This window comes from Papio anubis, chromosome 17, assembly GCF_008728515.1.
Source record: "Papio anubis isolate 15944 chromosome 17, Panubis1.0, whole genome shotgun sequence".
Classification (NCBI taxonomy): domain Eukaryota; kingdom Metazoa; phylum Chordata; class Mammalia; order Primates; family Cercopithecidae; genus Papio; species Papio anubis.
Window position 1 is genome coordinate 73,185,650 of NC_044992.1, and position 17,065 is coordinate 73,202,714.

The 17,065-nt window shown below is 55.4% G+C and overlaps 2 protein-coding genes across 2 annotated transcripts; one reads left to right on the forward strand and one right to left on the reverse strand.

Annotated features, from left to right (window-relative positions):
* Window positions 1-1,047: 1,047 nt before the first annotated feature.
* Window positions 1,048-2,638, reverse strand: OXLD1 (oxidoreductase like domain containing 1). The gene is made up of 2 exons (XM_003913562.5): window positions 2,518-2,638; window positions 1,048-1,632 (listed from the first exon to the last, which is right to left on the reverse strand). The coding sequence occupies exons 1-2, from the start codon at window positions 2,575-2,577 to the stop codon at window positions 1,213-1,215; spliced, it is 480 nt and encodes a 159-aa protein (XP_003913611.1). The 5' UTR covers window positions 2,578-2,638; the 3' UTR covers window positions 1,048-1,212.
* Window positions 2,639-2,675: 37 nt separating this feature from the next.
* Window positions 2,676-10,795, forward strand: CCDC137 (coiled-coil domain containing 137). The gene is made up of 6 exons (XM_003913567.5): window positions 2,676-2,876; window positions 4,120-4,253; window positions 6,694-6,922; window positions 8,533-8,615; window positions 8,844-8,923; window positions 9,263-10,795. The coding sequence occupies exons 1-6, from the start codon at window positions 2,743-2,745 to the stop codon at window positions 9,470-9,472; spliced, it is 870 nt and encodes a 289-aa protein (XP_003913616.2). The 5' UTR covers window positions 2,676-2,742; the 3' UTR covers window positions 9,473-10,795.
* Window positions 10,796-17,065: the final 6,270 nt, after the last annotated feature.

Sequence of the window (17,065 nt, forward strand, 5' to 3'; positions counted from 1 at the left end):
AGAAGGGGTTTTCTCATGTTTGGCCAAGCTGGTCTCAAACTCCTGATCTCAGGTGATCTGCCCACCTAGGCCTCCCAAAATGCTGGGATTACAGGCGTGAGTCACCATGCCTGGCCACATCCTGCTGCTCTTACCAACTCCCTTGGGAGCTGCGGCTGAACGAGCCAGAAGAACTGGTTCCAGGTAGTGCTTGGGCTACTGAGGGCTGATCTGCAGCCTCTGCCAGGCTGGTGGAAGGGCATCCGAGGACGCCTGCCGGGGACTGATGTACCTGGACAGACGGGCACTTCCAGGCTGCCTGTGGGCTTCTGTGCCTGTCAAAGGCTTTGCCACAGCGACTCCATGAGATCAGATGGCCTTCCTTTTGCTGCACACTGACAGCAAGCAGAGAAGGCCTTTGCCAGGACTTGGGGGAAGCTAGGACCTGGCCTGGAAGGGGCGCTGGGGTCACTGTCATTTGACCGTTCAAGGAACGGTCAAAAAAAATTTATTTTTTTGAGTCAGAGTGTTGCTCTGTCACCCAGGCTAGAGTGCAGTAGCACAATCTCAGCTCACTGCAACCACCGCCTCCTGGGTTCCTCAGCTTCCTGACTAGCTGGGATTACAGGCGCCTGCCACCACACTTGGTTAATTTTTGTATTTTTAGTAGAGACGGGATTTCACCATGTTGGTCAGGCTGGTCTCGAACTCCTGACCTCGTGATCCGCCCGTCTCGGCCTCCCAAAGTGCTGGGATTACAGGCTTGAGCCACCGCGCCCGGCCAGTCTCGAACTCTTGACCTCGTGATCTGCCCGCCTAGGCCTCCCAACGTGCTGGGATTACAGGTGTGAGCCACTGTGCCCGGCCGGGGGTCTTATTTTACCCTCATAGCAGAGTGATGGCTGCAAGGGCTCCGGAGATGCATAATACTGACCTGGACCTGCTCGCTTTCAAGATGCAACACAGGCCTTACAGACAACTACACAAAAGCCTCCTGTTGAGGCTAGAGCAGCGGCAGTTCTGGTTGGCAGACAGACTGCCAAAAAAACCACCCCCAAAACAAAAGCCTCCTGTGAAACCACCGTACAGAATTTATTTTTTTCTCAGGTGAAGTCAATAAATAATTCTTCCCATTCCCGTTGGATACAAGGAGTCTGTGAGGGGGTGTGAAGGAAGGAGGCTGCGGCTATGTCCCGGACTCTTTCCTGGGGGAGGGAGTCCAGCAGGGCTGGCTCAGCCTCCGCACCTGGTATGAAGTCGGATCTCCATCCTGAGGAAGGCCTTGAGGTTTTCGTCAGCCACGTGCTCCTCCAGGGCAGCCAGGGCCCGCTCCCCACCGTCCTGGAAGTGCTGCAGGAGCCTGTCCGCATACTCCACCCACACACAGTTGGGGCAACCACTCATGCAGCAGTTTGTGGGCGGCTGGAGTTCAGGTGGCAGAGGGTACTGAGGTTCTGAAGGGCCCTCGCTGGGCAGTGAGGCCTTGGGTGGCCTGGTGCTCTCTGCACCTGCTTGGGAGCCCACCTCTATGTGGTCTTTCCCGAATTTTCTGCGCCCATCAGGGGCTTGCACTCCAGGATGGTGCCTCTGAAGAAAGCTGCCACCTCCAGGAAGCCTCTCGCTGCAGTCTCGGCTGGAGAGCGGGGGAGCCCCCTAAGGATGCAGACAAACATGTGACTCTCCAGGAAGCTGGTGAGGCCTGGTCTACCCCCAGCAGAGGGGACATTTCAGCTCTCCTGTCATTGGGCAAGTGGCTCCAGGTCCTCAGCTTTTTCACTTTCTGTGACTTTAGACATGTCATTTCACCTCTCCAGACTCAGTTTCCCTACTGTGCAATGGATATGACACGGTGTGATTTACAAGAAGTGCCAGGATCAGGGCACAGCGCCGGGTGTGCACTCCAGCAGATGGTGGGGGTGGGGGAAGCACTTGCCACCTCCAGCTAAGACGACTGCTCTGTGGACAGGAGCATGGGGGAGGTATAACCCTGTAAGCTCCTGGCCAGCCCAGCACCTCTCTACCAGTATAATCAAGCCCCGCCACCCTCCTCTGAGAGACCAACCAGAAGAATCACACCACCCTTTATCCAAGTTTCCCTGTCACAAAGCCCAGGCCTCTCAGGTCCCTGTCATCCCAGCGTGAAGGTCCTATAGGCAGCCTTCCCTCGCTCCCCTGCTCTATCTACCCAGGATCACGGACCGACACGCTACCAACTTCACTTATTTCTCTAACTAGTCCTGCGAGGAGCATCATCAGCTCCGTGTCCACGGCCAGTCCCCACAGCCCAGGACTCGCACACAGTAGGAGCTCGGCAGATACTGATAAACAGCAAAGTGGCCGTTCACCGGGCTGCTTCCCCTCCCGGGACTAAGCGGCCCCTCCACAGATGAGGGGAGGGGAGGGAAGGGGAGGGGAGGGGAGGGAAGGGCAGGGGAGGGGAGGGGAAGGGAGGGGGCTCCTTCCAGCACGTGCGGGCCGCTGGACAGCGGCCTCTTGGATGTACCCTTCAGTGCTGCCCGGATCCCTCCCGGTACTTGCCAAGCCACGGGCCGCGGCGGCTACCGCCCGGCCTCCCCGCACGACGCTCCGCAGCAGCATGGCCCTGACAGTGAGCGGCGGGCGTTCCAGCCAATCCCGGACCTTCAGGAAGTCGCGCCGCTCCAGCGAGCGAGGGGCTGAGCGCAGGAAGCGGAAGTGCCCATCGGTGGCGGAACCGTGCAGGAAGGCGGAAGTGGCTTCCCTAGGGAAGTTCCCGGAGTGGAGATGGCGCGAGCTGGACGCGGTGCAGCGGTGCCCAGGGCGCAGGCGGGTCCTGGGAGTCCCCGGCGGGCACGGCGGCGGCAGCAAGTGCAGCCGCTGGGGAAGCAGCGCCCAGCCCCGTGGCCCGGGCTTCGCAGGTGAGTGCGCTGCCCCGCGAGGCCGCTGCACTTTCCCTAGGAAGGAGACGCCTAGAAGGCTCCCTCCCGGACACCCTAGGCGAGCGTTCGCTCTGACGCCTTTCCCAGGCGGGGCTCAGTGCTGTCCTCTGCGCCCGCGCCCCGCCAGGATCGGTTGAATGAATGGAGGCGCGAGGGAGTCCCAGGTTTTGCCTTTACCGCGTCCCACTGTCCCGTCTTTGCGGTTCTGGACGAGGTTTTCACGCGTGTCCGTATGAAGAGACCACCAAACAGGCTTTGTGTGAGCAGTAAAACTTTTTATCACCTGGGTGCAGGCGGGCTGAGTCCGAAAAGAGAGTCAGCGAAGGAAGATAGGGGTGGGACCGTTTTATAGGATTTGGGTAGGTAAAGGAAAATTATAGTCAAAGGTGGTTGTCCTCTGGCGGGCAGGGCCGGGGGTCACAAGGTGCTCAGTGGGGGAGCTTTTTGAGCCAGGAGAAGGAATTTCACAAGGTAATGTCAACAGTTAAGGCAAGGACCGGCCATTTTCACCTCTTTTGTGGTGGAATGTCATCAGCTAAGGCAGGAACAGGCCATTTAAATTTCATTTGTTTTGTGATTCTTCAGTTACTTCAGGCCATCCAGATGGATACGTGCAGGTCAAAGGTGATATAATGGCTTGGCTTGGGCTCAGAGGCCTGACAGAGGTCAGGGCAGAAAGGCCTCCTGGGCTTTCGGAGTGCCTTTCAGCCTTGCGTCCTGTGAGGAAGCGTTTCAGGGACAGCCACTGAGTGAGACCGAGAGGAAAGATCCCTGCTCCCTGGACTGGCTCGCACCACAGAAGCCAGATGTGGCCCTGTAGATTCTTTTTTTTTTTTTTGAGACGGAGTCTCGCTCTGTCCCCCAGGCTGGAGTGCAATGGCGTCATCTCAGCTCACTGCAAGCTCCGCCTGCTGGGTTCACGCCATTCTCCTGCCTCAGCTTCCCGAGTAGCTGGGACTACAGTCACCCGCCACCACGTCCGGCTAATTTTTTTGTATTTTTAGTAGAGATGGGGTTTTACTGCGTTAGCCAGGATGGTCTCGATCTCCTGACCTCGTGATCCGCCAGCCTCGGCCTCCCAAAGTGCTGGGATTACAGGCGTGAGCCACCGCGCCCAGCCTGCCCCTGTAAATTCTATTGCCAGACCCAATTATTGTTTCTCTTATTGGTTCTGCTTATGCTTTACTTGCAACGGGTCTCACCCACGTGTTCTTCCTCCCAGCAAAGAGAAGAAGAAAGTGAACTGCAAACCCAAGAACCAGGATGAACAGGAGATCCCTTTCCGTCTCCGGGAGATTATGAGGAGCCGCCAGGAGATGAAAAACCCGATCAGTAACAAGAAGAGGAAGAAAGCAGGTGTGTGCAGGCCCATACTGGGCGGCAGTGAAGCTTTGTGTGTCTCAACCCGCCCAATCGCCCAAATACTTCAGAACGTTTCAGGCAGAGGAAATATGCCAAGACCCAGTGCTCAGAAGGTGGGGGGAGTGTGGCCAAAGCCAAAGCAGTGGCTGGCAGCGGGTGGCGCTGTGGTTCCAGAGGAGGCTTGGAAGGAGGCTGTGGGGTGGGCGGGGAGCACCCGTTATGGGGCCTCAGGAGCCAGGCTAAGGAGTGGCGTTTTTTCCCCCCCAAAAGTTGCGAAGATCCATCAGAGTTTTTAGCAGGGCATGGCCAATTCATGTTTACTGTAAGCAAAACGAGGTCACCGAGTGGCGATGTAGTGAGCAAGAGTGGACCTGGCAGGTGTCAGCGCTGCTGCCAGGGAGAAGCCATGGTTCTTGGGACAAGAGTGCTGAAGCCATGGTAGAGAGAAGTGGGTGGAGTGAGGAGCCCAAGGAGGAAATTCGATCAGGCCCCTCTGAGAAGTCTGCCTTCCTCCCCCAAGTCTGGGTAGGGTGCCCACATGTCCCACCGCTGCAACCCAGAGGTAACACTCTGGGCACGTTGGGAAACGGTGTCCATTGTGTGTATATTTTGGATATAGACACATTTCTCTTCCCAAACGTGGGACTGATTTTACAGCAAAGCTGTTTTATAATTTGTGTATAAACTGTAGGCTTCTCGTTGGGGGTTATGTGGCTGCCAACGGGATGGTGAGATAGAGGTGAGGAAGGTGCAGGGAGGAGGCGCACTGGCCTGGGTAGCAGATGGCATATTCTGAACCGTGCTGCATTGCATTGGCACCTTTGTTTATTTATTTATTTATTTATTTATTGAGATGGAGTCTTGCTTTGTCGCCCAGGCTGGAGTACAGTAGCATGATCTGGGCTCACTGCAACCTCCACCTCCTGGGTTTAAGCAATTCTTGTGCCTCAGCCGCCCGAGTAGCTGGGATTACAGCTGCGCACCACCACACCCGGCTACATTTTTTTGCGTGTTTTTTTTTTTTTTTTTTTGAGACGGAGTCTCACTCTGTAGCCCAGGCTGGAGTGCAGTGGCCGGATCTCAGCTCACTACAAGCTCCGCCTCCCGGGTTCACGCCATTCTCTGGCCTCAGCCTCCCGAGTAGCTGGGACTACAGGCGCCCGCCACCTCGCCCGGCTATTTTTGTATTTCTTAGTAGAGACGGGGTTTCACCGTGTTAGCCAGGATGGTCTCGATCTCCTGACCTCGTGATCCACCCATCTCGGCCTCCCAAAGTGCTGGGATTACAGGCTTGAGCCACCGCGCCCGGCCGCGCGTGTTTTTTTTTTTTTTCTTTTTTTTTTTTAGACAGAGTCTTGGTCTAGCTCAGGCTGGAGTGCAGTGGCACAATCTCAGCTCGCTGCTACCTCTGCCTTCGAGATTCCAGTTCAGGCAATTCTTCTGCCTCAACCTCTCTCAAGTAGCTGGGATTACAGGCACACACCAACAAGCCCAGCTAATTTTTGTATTTGTAGTAGAGACGGGGTTTCACCATGTTAGCTAGGCTGGTTTTGAATTCCTGACCTCAAGTGATTTCCCCACCTCAGCCTCCCAAAGTGCTGGGATTACAGGCGTGAGCCACTGTGCCTGGCCTTTTTTTTTTTTTGGAGACAGAATCTTGGCTCACTGCAACCTCCACCTCCCGAGTTCAAGTGAGTCTTGTGCCTCAGCCCCCCGAGTAGCTGGGATTACAGGCCTGTGCCACCACACCTGGCTAGTTTTTGTATTTTTAGTAAAGGCTGAGTTTTGCCATATTGGCCAGTCTGGTTTCAAACTCTGGCCTCAAGTGATCCGTCCACCTCAGCCTTCCAAAGTGCTGGGATTATATGCCCAGTATATATGCATGTCTTACCACTATGCCCGGTAATATGCATGTCTTCATATATTTATGAACACAACCCCCTGCCTGGCACTGTCCACTCCTGTGTTCTACACTCGCCTGTCCTGTTCTACACGGCACTGTCCACTCCTGTGTTCTACACTCGCCTGTCCTGTTCTACACGGCACTGTCCACTCCTGTGTTCTACACTCGCCTCGGGTCCTGCGCTTGTGTTCACAGTGGTGTCGTAGGTCTGCCCACGTTTCTATGTGTAGCTCCGCTGGGCTTCCTTCAGCAGCTGTGCGGTGGAATCTGTGGGTGCTCAGAGGAGAATTCATTCAACCAGCCACCTAGGGGTGGGCATTTAGGTTGTTTCTGCTTTCCTTTTTCAGCACAGCTGTGCATCCCTGGGGATGCCAGGCTGGACATTCTAGATCCTCTTCAGCTGCTATCGTTGGGCTGCTTCCAGCCAACCTGGTCTTCCCTTCTTTTGGCTTCGGGAGGGGAAATGAGCATGGGCCACCTGCCTGCCACTGTCTGCCTCCTGTCTCCTCTGAGGCCTCCCTTTGTCCTCAGCCCAGGTGACCTTCAGAAAGACATTGGAGAAGGAGGCAAAGGGAGTGGAGTCCGACATTGCCGTCCCCAAGTTCAAACAGAGGAAGGGGGAGTCCGATGGGGCCTATATGCAGCGCATGCAGCAAGAGGCCCAGCACGTGCTGTTCCTCAGCAAGAACCAGGTCCCCCGGCAGCCAGAGGTACAGGCGGCTCCCACGGAGAGGTCTGAGCAGAAAAAAGCAAAAAAAGCGTGAGTGGAGGCAGGAGGGGTCGGGGCCTGCCCCCGGAGCCGGAGGGAGGACATTGGGTTCCCATGATGGCCCTCTGCAGGGACCTTGTTTCGTAGCTATGGGGCAGCCCGGATTCAGGGAAACCAAGCTGGAGCCCTGGGAGTTGGCGAGTCAGATCGTCCAGCTGGGAGCTAGCGAGGGTGTGGCCTCCAGGAGGCTGTGGAACTGGGAACTCTGTGGAGACCTCGCTTGGTCCTTGCTTTTCACAGGAAAAGCTCCAGAAAGCCCTGGCCCTGCGGAAATCCGCCCTTGGGGGGTCGGTCTGAGGGTGACGTGCCCGGGGGTTCTGTTTCCACTGGGGCCCTTCCTGGTCCAAGAGACTCGAGAGCTCTGGCTGTACTGGCTCTGCTGTCCCTGCCGCTCTGTGGCATCTCCTCAGCCTGGCCTTCCTCGACTGTAGAGTGGCCACAAGGTTCAGATGGATTTCTCATTCCGTTCCTAAGGATGGTGGCTGGCAGGAGTAGTAAGCCCACCACAAGCATTAGCTCCTCTGCCCATCCCTGTAGGCAGGATGGGGAGGCAGTTTCAACAAAAGCTTTGTTGAAACAAAAGGTGTGCCCGGCCACACCTTTCTAATTCTCTAAATGCTTTGACTAAGCATTTAGATTACACACCTGTAATCCCAGCACTTTGGGAGGCCGAGGCAGGTGGATCACAAGGTCAGGAGGTTGAAACCATCCTGGCCAACATGATGAAACCCTGTCTCTACTAAAACACACACACAAAAATTAGCCAGATGTGGTGGTGCGTGCCTGTAATTCCAGCTACCTGGGAGCCTGAGGCAGGAGAATCGCTGGAATCCAGGAGGTAGAGGTTGCAGTGAGCTGAGATCGCGCCACTGTGCTCCAGTCTGGTGACAGAGCACGAGACTCCATCTCAAAAAAAAAAAAGAAAAAAAAAAACTTTGAAGGTTAGAGAGGTTGCTTTCAGCTCTGTAGATTCCCTGTTTCTGGGCTGTTGTATTACTTACAATTACCTTAGCCAATGAAAGTTCATCCCAGAGAACGTGTCCCAGACACAGCTTAGCACCACAGTGATCTCCAGAGCTGTCGCCGAAGGTGAAGCTTCCAGATTCACAGTGAGGGAGATGTGACACACGATACGTGTCAGGCCCTTTAGACACAGCAGCACCGGGTGGGCTGGATGAGTCTCTGTAGGGGGTCTTTGGCAGCATTCCCAGCCTTCACGCACCAGGTGCCAGTAGCCCCTGCCCATGAGACTGCCCGCGTGTCTGCACACATTGTCAGATGCTCCCTGGGAGGCAGCCGTCCCCGGCTGAGAATCACTGAGGGGACCCCTGAGGGGCCTGCTGGGCTCAGAGCCTCCTTTGGTGGCAGCTATGGTTTGGGGCAGTGAGGGGAGCAGGGACTTGGAGTGGGTGGGGGCAGTCAGGGGAGCCGGGACTTGGAGTGGGTTTGGGGCAGTGAGGGGAGCAGGGACTTGGAGGCAGCCGCCTGTTCTCGGGTCCCTGCTCTGCCACAGAGGATCCTTGTGGGCGGGGCGGCCTCTGCCTCCTCCCTGGGTGGAAAGAGAATTTAGGAATCCAAGTGACATGTGCTTTCTTCCCCAGGTTCCAGAAGCGGCGACTAGATAAAGTCCAACGGAAAAAGGAGGAAAAGGCGGCCGACAGGCTGGAGCAGGAGTTGCTCCGAGGTAGCTCCTCCCAAAGCAATAGTGTCAGCAGTGGTCCGGGCAGGGCCTGGGCACAGGCCTTCTGTTCCCCACCAGCCCTGGCTGCACCTGGGGTCCACAGCCATTAGACCACTGGATGAGTTGGTGTTCTGTCCCAGCCCTATGGGAGGGAGGTGGGCGGGTGGTGGCGCTGGGTGTCGGGTGCAGTGGCTGTGGGCAGCAGTCCTCAGTTGTACTCTGCCCTTCCAGACACGGTGACGTTTGGAGAGGTTGTCCTGCAGCCCCCAGAGCTGACTGTCAGGCCCCGGAGGAGCGTAAGCAAGAACCAGGTAAGTGGGGCATGGGGACAACTGAGTCTGTCCCCCAGTGCTGCCAGGGAACAGAAGCCTTGGACAGGCTGGATACAGTGGGTCACACCTGTAATCCCAGCACATTGGGAGGCCAAGGCAGGTGGATCGCTTGAGCCCAGGAGTTGATACCAGCCTGGACAACATAGTGAGATCCTTTGTCAAGAAAAAAAAAAAATCCTCAGCCAACGCGTGCGCTGTCTGGTGTGTGGCCTGAGAGTGCAGCATTCTCGCTGGCAGGAGAGCTGTTGGTCCTGTGAGGCTTTCTGTGGCGTCCCCTCCTTTCCCAGCCTGTGCCTCACCCTCCCCTCTTTCCCGCAGCCTGGCAGGAGATCGCAGATGCTGAGGATGCTTCTGAGCCCCAGCGGTGTGTCCCAGCCCCTGACCGCCTCCTTGGCTCGCCAGCGGATTGTGGGGGAGGAAAGAGAGCGGGCCGTGCAGGCCTACAGGGTGTTGAAGCAGCGGCGGCGGCTGCTGCACGGGGAGCGACCCCACCTCACTTCCCGGAAGAAGCCAGAGCTGCAGCCGTGATGGAGAGACACCTGGGGCCTGGCCATGCTCCTGGGAAACTGGCACCAGGAGCCGCCACACCTGGGTAGGGGAGAGGCAGGCCATGCCAGCAGTGTGGGGTGGGGCCTCCAGCTACTTGTTTACACGTTAGGCACTAGCGGGTCCACATCTTGCAAGGGGTGAGTGTCCGATGGACTAGGGCCAAGGCCTGGTTGACAGACGGCCCGTGGGGCCCGGTGTCACTCACAGCGCCATGTCTTTGCTTTGAACGTCCATTCTGAGTCTCAGCCCAGGTGCACCTTAGGAAGGGCTGGGTCCCTGTCCCTGAACACCAACTAGTGAGACAGCTGATAAGGCTGGCTCGGTGTGTGACGGAGGCCCTGGGAGTCAGCAGAGCCGAGCGCACAGTGCACATCAGGCAGAGCAGGCCACGGGCAGGGAAGACGCTTCGGGGCAGGGCCACTGGGCACATCTGGACCACCTGCAAGGGCTCTGTAGGCGACCATGACTACAGGTCAGTTGTGAGTGGTCCCCACAGAGGCTGCCCACCCAAGGTCTGCTTGGGGTGAAACGTGATGACAACACATACACTAAGGTGGGACCTGGGGACTGGGCACGGTGGCTCACACCTATAATCCCAGCACTTTGGGCAGCCGAGGCAAGTGGATCACCTGAGGTCAGGAGTTCAAACCAGCCTGGCCAACATGGTGAAACCACATCTCTACTAAAAATACACGAAAAGAGAAAAAAAAGAAAAAACAGTGGGAACAGGGTTGTCACCTACCTCACAGGGCTCAGAGAGCCGGGAGGCCCAAAGTGGCTGGAGAAAGTAAAGGAAAAATCCTGGCCTGAGCTCGGGGTCACAGAGTAGGGCCCAGGGGGAGTTCCTGCTGAGGGCAGGGCCTTGCCAGGCTTCAGTCTCCATCCAGTGCCAAAGGAGGGAGGCCCAGGCTGTCAGCATTTCCAGATGAGGGCAGAAGGGAGAGGCTTAAACCCAAGTCACACATCCAGCAATGGAGTCCGACTGCCCAGCACCGTCTAGGGAGTGAGGAGCGCCTCTGCCCGGCTGTCAGCCAACCATCTGGGAAGTGAGGATTGCCTGGGTCCATCCACCGCCAACCATCTGGGAAATGAGGAGCGCCTCTGCCCGGCCGCCAACTGTCTGGGAAATGAGGAGCACCTCTGCCTGGCTGTTGCCCCACCATCTGGGAAGTGAGGAGCGCTTCTGCCCGGCCGCTGTGCAACCTTCCAACTGTGAAGTGACAGCCTTGTGTGTGATCTTTTCTGTCTTCCCCAAGTTTGCATTTTCGACATTAAAGTTTACCTTTTAGTTAAAAGTTTTAATGTGGAGAATAGATATTTAAAGTCAGGGCTGTTTTCCTCTTTTGTCTTCCTTTTTTTTTTTTTTTTTTTTTTTGAGACAGAGTCTTGCTTTGTCACCCAGGCTGGAGTGCAGTGGCCGGATCTCAGCTCACTGCAAGCTCCGCCTCCCGGGTTCCCGCCATTCTCCTGCCTCAGCCTCCCGAGTAGCTGGGACTACAGGCATCCGCCACCTTGCCCGGCTAGTTTTTTGTATTTTTTAGTAGAGACGGGGTTTCACCGTGTTAGCCAGGATGGTCTCGATCTTCTGACCTCATGATCCGCCCGTCTCGGCCTCCCAAAGTGCTGGGATTACAGGCTTGAGCCACCGCGCCCGGCCAGGGCTGTTTTCCTCTTATGGACGTGTTTCTGTCGGATGAATGGTTTTCCCACCTTGTGATGTACCGGGTGGCCCCAGCCCTGGCGTTGGGATGTTGGTTTTGCAGCAGCCAGAACTCAGCCCTAGAGCACATGCAGCAGCTGGAAGGGGGTGGCCTTTCCCTGGGAAAGGGCTGGGACAGCAGCGGGCGGCACTCCCACTTGCTCGGCACTCCCACTCGCTCGGTGCGTTTGGTTTTGGGCGTGTGTCGGCCCTGTGTGGCTAAGTGAAGGCGTCCCACAGGGCTGGGAGAGCGCTCATGCTCTCCACTGCATCCACGATTCTCAGATTTCAGCTGCTGGGAGGGAAACCCCTGGTGGTTTTTAGGGCCTCTTTGTTGCCCAGGCTGGGGTGCAGTGGCATAAGCACACTGCAGCCTCAAGCCGGGGCTCAGGCAATCCTCCCACCTCAGCCTCCCAAGTACTTGGGACAACAGGTACTTACCCAAAAATTACACCCAAATAATTTTTTGTGCTTTTTGTATAGATGGGGTTTTACCACGTTGCCCAGGCTGGTCTCGAACTTATGGACTCAAGGGATCCACCTGGTTTGGCCGCCCAAAGTGCTGGGGTTACAGGCGTGAGCCACCGTACTCGGTGTTTTTTTTTTCTTTTTTTTTTTGAGGCAGGGCCTTGCTGTTACCTTGGCAGGAGTGCAGTGGCACGCTGGTCTCAAAGTCCTGGGCTTAAGAGGTTAGCCTGCCTTGACTTCCGTCAGTGCTGGGGTTTCAGGAGAGGCCAGCTCACCCCTTCTGCTTTTCTTTTTTTTTTTTTTGAGATGGAGTTTTGCTCTTGTTGCCCAGGCGGGAGTGCAATGGCACGATCTTGGCTCACCACAACCTCTGCTTCCCAGCAGCCAACCTTATCACACATTTATTAATGTGATTTTTTTTTGAGGAAAAAATATTCATGATGTAATTTCACACACTATATAATACTATCTGAAGGGGGCCAGCCCCTCCACACCTGTGGGTGTTTCTCGTCAGGTGGGACGAGAGATTGAGAAAAGAAGTAAGAGACAGAGACAAAGTATAGAGAAAGAACAGTGGGCCCAGGGGAACGGCACTCAGCATATGGAGGACGGAGGACAGTGCTGGCATTGGTCTCTGAGTTCCCTCAGTATTTATTGATCACTCTCTTTACCATCTCAGAGAGGGGGATGTGGCAGGACAATAGGGTAATAGTGGGGAGAGGGTCAGCAGGAAAACATGTGAGCAAAGATCTCTGTGTCATCAATAAGTTTAAGGAAAGGTGCTGTGCTTTGATGTGCACGTACACAAACAACTCGGTGCATTAAAGAGCAGTATTGCCGCTAGCATGTCTCACCTCCAGCCCTAAGGCGGTTTTCTCCTGTCTCAGTAAATAGAACATACAATCGGGTTTTACACCAAGACATTCCATTCCCAGGGATGAGCAGGAGACAGATGCCTTCCTCTTTCACTAATCCTCCTCAGCACAGACCCTTTATGGGTGTCGGGCTGGGGGACGGTCAGGTCTTTCCCCTCCCACGAGGCCATATCTCAGGCTATCACATGGGGAGAAACCTGGGACAATACCCGGCTTTCCTCGGCAGAGGTCCCTGCGCCCTTCCTTCCGCAGTGCATTGTGTCCCTGGGTACTGAGTTTAGAGAATGGCAATGACTTTGAGCAAGCATACGGCCTTCAAGCACTTTTTTAACAAAGCACATCCTGCACAGCCCTAAATCCATTAAACCCTGAGTCAACACAGCATGTGTCTCTGCAAGCACAGGGTTGGGGCTAGGGTTACAGATTAACAGCATCTCAAGGCAGAAGAATTTCTCTTAGTACAGAACAAAATGGAGTTTCTTATGTCTACTTTCTGCATAGACACAGTAACAGTCTGATCTCTTTCTTTTCCCCACAGCTATCCTTTGATTAGCATTTAGTTTCATGGGAACTCCAAACTGTTAAAGACAATTCAGGCCAGCTGTGGTGGCACTGTGCCTGTGGTCCCAGCTACTCGGGAGGCTGAAATGGGATGATCACTCAAACCCGAGAGGTCAAGGCCGCCCCACCGTCTGGGAAGGGAGGAGTGCCTCTGCCTGGCCGCTGCACCGTATGGGCCTGTGAGCTGTGATTGTGCCTCTGCACTCCAGCCTGGGCTGTAACAGAGCAAGACCCCCATCTCTAAAACAAAAGAAAAAAAATTCATCTCCAGGTGCTACATCTGCGCTGAGCGCACAGGCAGAGATGACTCACAACAGTGGGGTCCTCAGCAGCATCAGTTTTCCCAGACTCAGGAGTGAAATGGGCTCCGGCATGTGCACTGACGGGGCGGGGGGGGGCGTCCAGCGTGCCTGGGCCTAGAATAGCCGCTGAGCGCAGGGACCCTAAAGTCGGGTGGGGGTCTGGGTGACAAGGCCAGGGGAGTCCCTAGCACCCCTCATCCACCCCACAGGACACCCCAATTGACACTGTGTGCCAGCAAAGTGGGGACCTGATGGTTTTGGGAACATGGGTCATTCAAAGTGGCCTGCAGCACCCGGCCTGTCAGGAGCAGGCAAGGAGGGTCCTTATCCGCCCATCCCGAGACTGTCCTCCCGTGGCGTCATGCCACGCCTGCGTAGGGCTCCCTGGCTGGAACCCACCCTTGAAAACCACCTGAGGAGGTGCCAGAGTGTGGCTGCCAGCTCCAGACCACGTTGGCTCCACCTGCCTGGACCCCAGCTACCACCAGCGCTGGCGGGAACATAGGCTTGTGGTCTCCTCCGGGTCTTGGAAATCTGTACCCTTAGGACTCATTCAGGATCAGCATGTCCAGCACCAAGGATTTCAGAAAAGGCACCTCCTCCCAACTAACAACGTTCCTCCAAGCAAGCTGGGAAGCGCAGCCCACTGGCCTCCAGCTGGGTGGCCACAAGCACCTCAGGCTGCCACCTTGTATTTTCATGCCTCACAGCAAAAATCACGGTGGGTATTTCTTTTCAATTTCTTTTTTTAGCGACTGAGTCTCGCTCTGTCGCCCAGGCTGGAGTGCAGTGGCTCTATCTCGGCTCACTGCAAGCTCCGCCTCCCAGGTTCACGCCATTCTGCTGCCTCCGCCTCCTACAGCGCCTGTAGCTGGGACTACAGGCGCCCGCCACCATGTCCGGCTAATTCTTTTGTATTTTTAGTAGAGACGGGGTTTCACCGTGTTAGCCAGGTCTCGATCGCCTGACCTCATGATCCACCCACCTCGGCCTCCCAAAGTGCTGGGATTACAGGCATGAGCCACTGTGCCCGGCCCCTTGGTGGATATTTCTTCCCACTTATGCCCTGAGCCAAATGTTGAGCTTTTCTGCCCAGGAAGGGCAAAATTCTAGCACAGACAGTCGTGCAACCCGAGGGGTGGCCGGGGTTCTCGCTGCCCTTGGCCACAGGGCAGGCTGGTCTACACAGCAGGGGGATGTTTCCAGGGTTGAAGCTTCCCCCACCCAGTCCTGAACACATCGGGTGCTGGAGCATCTGTGTTCCCGCGAGGCCACGTGGGCCACACGACTTCCAAAGGTCCTCGAGGCGGAAGTGCGCCGGTTTCATTCTGAACATGCTGCTCTAACACACAGCCCTGCTGAGCCACAGGAGGAGCAGATACTGTGAGCTTCTGGCTGTTGATGGTCAAGAGCCTGGGCGTGCAGGGAAGACTCCAGAACTCCTAACTCTTGCTAACCTTACATCTGGGATTCTTATGCCCTCAGCTGAAGAACTCAATGAATTTCAGCTTTGAAGAGGTTCTTCTAACGCTTGGCCATTTCTTTTTCTTTTTTTTGAGATGGAGTCTCACTCTGTTGCCCATGGTTGAGTGCAGTGGCGCGATCTCGATTCACTGCAAGCTCAGCCTCCCGAGTTGCTGGACTACAGGCACCCACCACCACACCCGGCTAGTTTTTTGTATTTTTAGTAGAGACGGGGTTTCACTGTGTTAGCCAGGATGGTCTTGATGTCCTGACCTTGTGATCCGCCCGTCTCTGCCTCCCAAAGTGCTGGGATTACAGGCGTGAGCCACCGCACCCGGCCTTCTTTTTCTTTTTTTTTTTTGAGATGGAGTCTCACTCTGTCGCCCAGGCTGGAGTGCAGTGGTGCAATCTCAGCTCACTGCAAGCTCCGCCTCCCGGTTTTACATCATTCTCCTGCCTCAGCCTCCCGCGTAGCTGGGACCACAGGTGCCCACCACCACGCCCAGCTAATTTTTTGTATTTTTAGTAGAGACGGGGTTTCACCATGTTAGCCAGGATAGTCTTGATCTGCTGACCTCGTGATCCGCCCACCTCGGCCTCCCAAAGTGCTGGGATTACAGGCTTGAGCCACAGCGCCCGGCCAACACTTGGCCATTTCAACCAGACTTTGCTAAAGTCCTCTGAAATTGGGGAACTGAAAGGCAATTACTTGGATTACAAGTTGCCTGTGACATCTGCAAGGACCTGCTGTTAGGGCTCATTAAACCCCAAAGTATGGCACCTTGGCATGCAGAGTACTCTGACCCAGAGGAGACTGGAAGGCCTCAGAAGCCAGGTCTTTGTCTTTCCCTCCTGGTTCCTGCCCATTTTTCTCCCCCAAAGTGAGTCCCAGAAACCACAATTCTTTTTCCCCACGGCAGGTCATAGAAACTAGAACTCCTCTCCCCCAAAGCCAGCCATAAAACCTAGCAAGGTAAGGCCGGGCGCGGTGGCTCAAGCCTGTAATCCCAGCACTTTGGGAGGCCGAGACGGGCGGATCACGAGGTCCGGAGATGGAGACCATCCTGGCTAACACAGTGAAACCCCGTCTCTACTAAAAAATACAAAAAACGAGCCAGGCGAGGTGGCGGGCGCCTGTAGTCCCAGCTGCTGGGGAGGCTGAGGCAGGAGAATGGCATAAACCCGGGAGGCGGAGCTTGCAGTGAGCTGAGATCCGGCCACTGCACTCCAGCCTGGGAGACAGAGCGAGACTCCGTCTCAAAAAAAAAAAAAAAAAAAAAAAAACCTAGCAAGGTCGCTCTCTCCATTCTCCCTGGAAGATCCTCATTCCCGAGGGGTCCTGCCCCATCCCCAGGGGAAGGGGAATTGTACAGTGCGGCCTTGCTGGGTTTCCCCAGTTAAACGGATGTTAGGTCAGATCCTATGTGTCCAATCACATTTCTGCATGCCTGTTCATTCGTCAAACCTAAATATAAAAATAAAGATATTCATGCCAGGCACAGTGGCTCACGCCTATAATCTCAGCACTTTGGGAGGCCCAGGCGGGCGGATCACTTGAGGTCAAGGGTTCGTGACCAGCCTGGCCAACATGTGAAACCCTGTCTCTACTAAAAATACTAAAATTAGCCCGGCGTAGTGGCACACACGTGTAATCCCAGCTACTTGGGAGGCTGAGGCAGGAGAATCACTTGAACCTGGGAGGCGGAGGTTACAGTGAGCAAAGATTGTGCCACTACACTCCAGCCTGGATGACAGAGGGAGCCTCGATCTCAAAAATAAATAAATAAAGGTTTTCCTGGGTCTTTATAGATGAAGACTCCTGTGTCATGTAAAACTTTATTTACTTATTTTTTTTAGATGGAGCCTCAATCTGTCACCCAGGCTGGAGTGCAGTGGTGTGATCTTAGCTCACTGCAACCTCCACCTTCTGGGCTGAAGCTATTTTCCTGCCTCAGCCTCCCAAGTAGCTGGGATTACAGGCAGGCGCCAACACGCTGGGTTAATTTCTGTATTTTTAGTCAAGAAGGGGTTTCACCATGTTGCTCAGGCTGGTCTCTCTCAATCTTCTGGCCTCAAGCTATCTGCCCACCTTGGCCGCCCAAGTTGTTAGGATTACAGGTGTGAGCCACCGTGCCCGGCTGTCATGTCAAACTAATGCATTTGTTATGCTTTTAGGCCAGGCATGGTGGCTCATGCCTGTAAT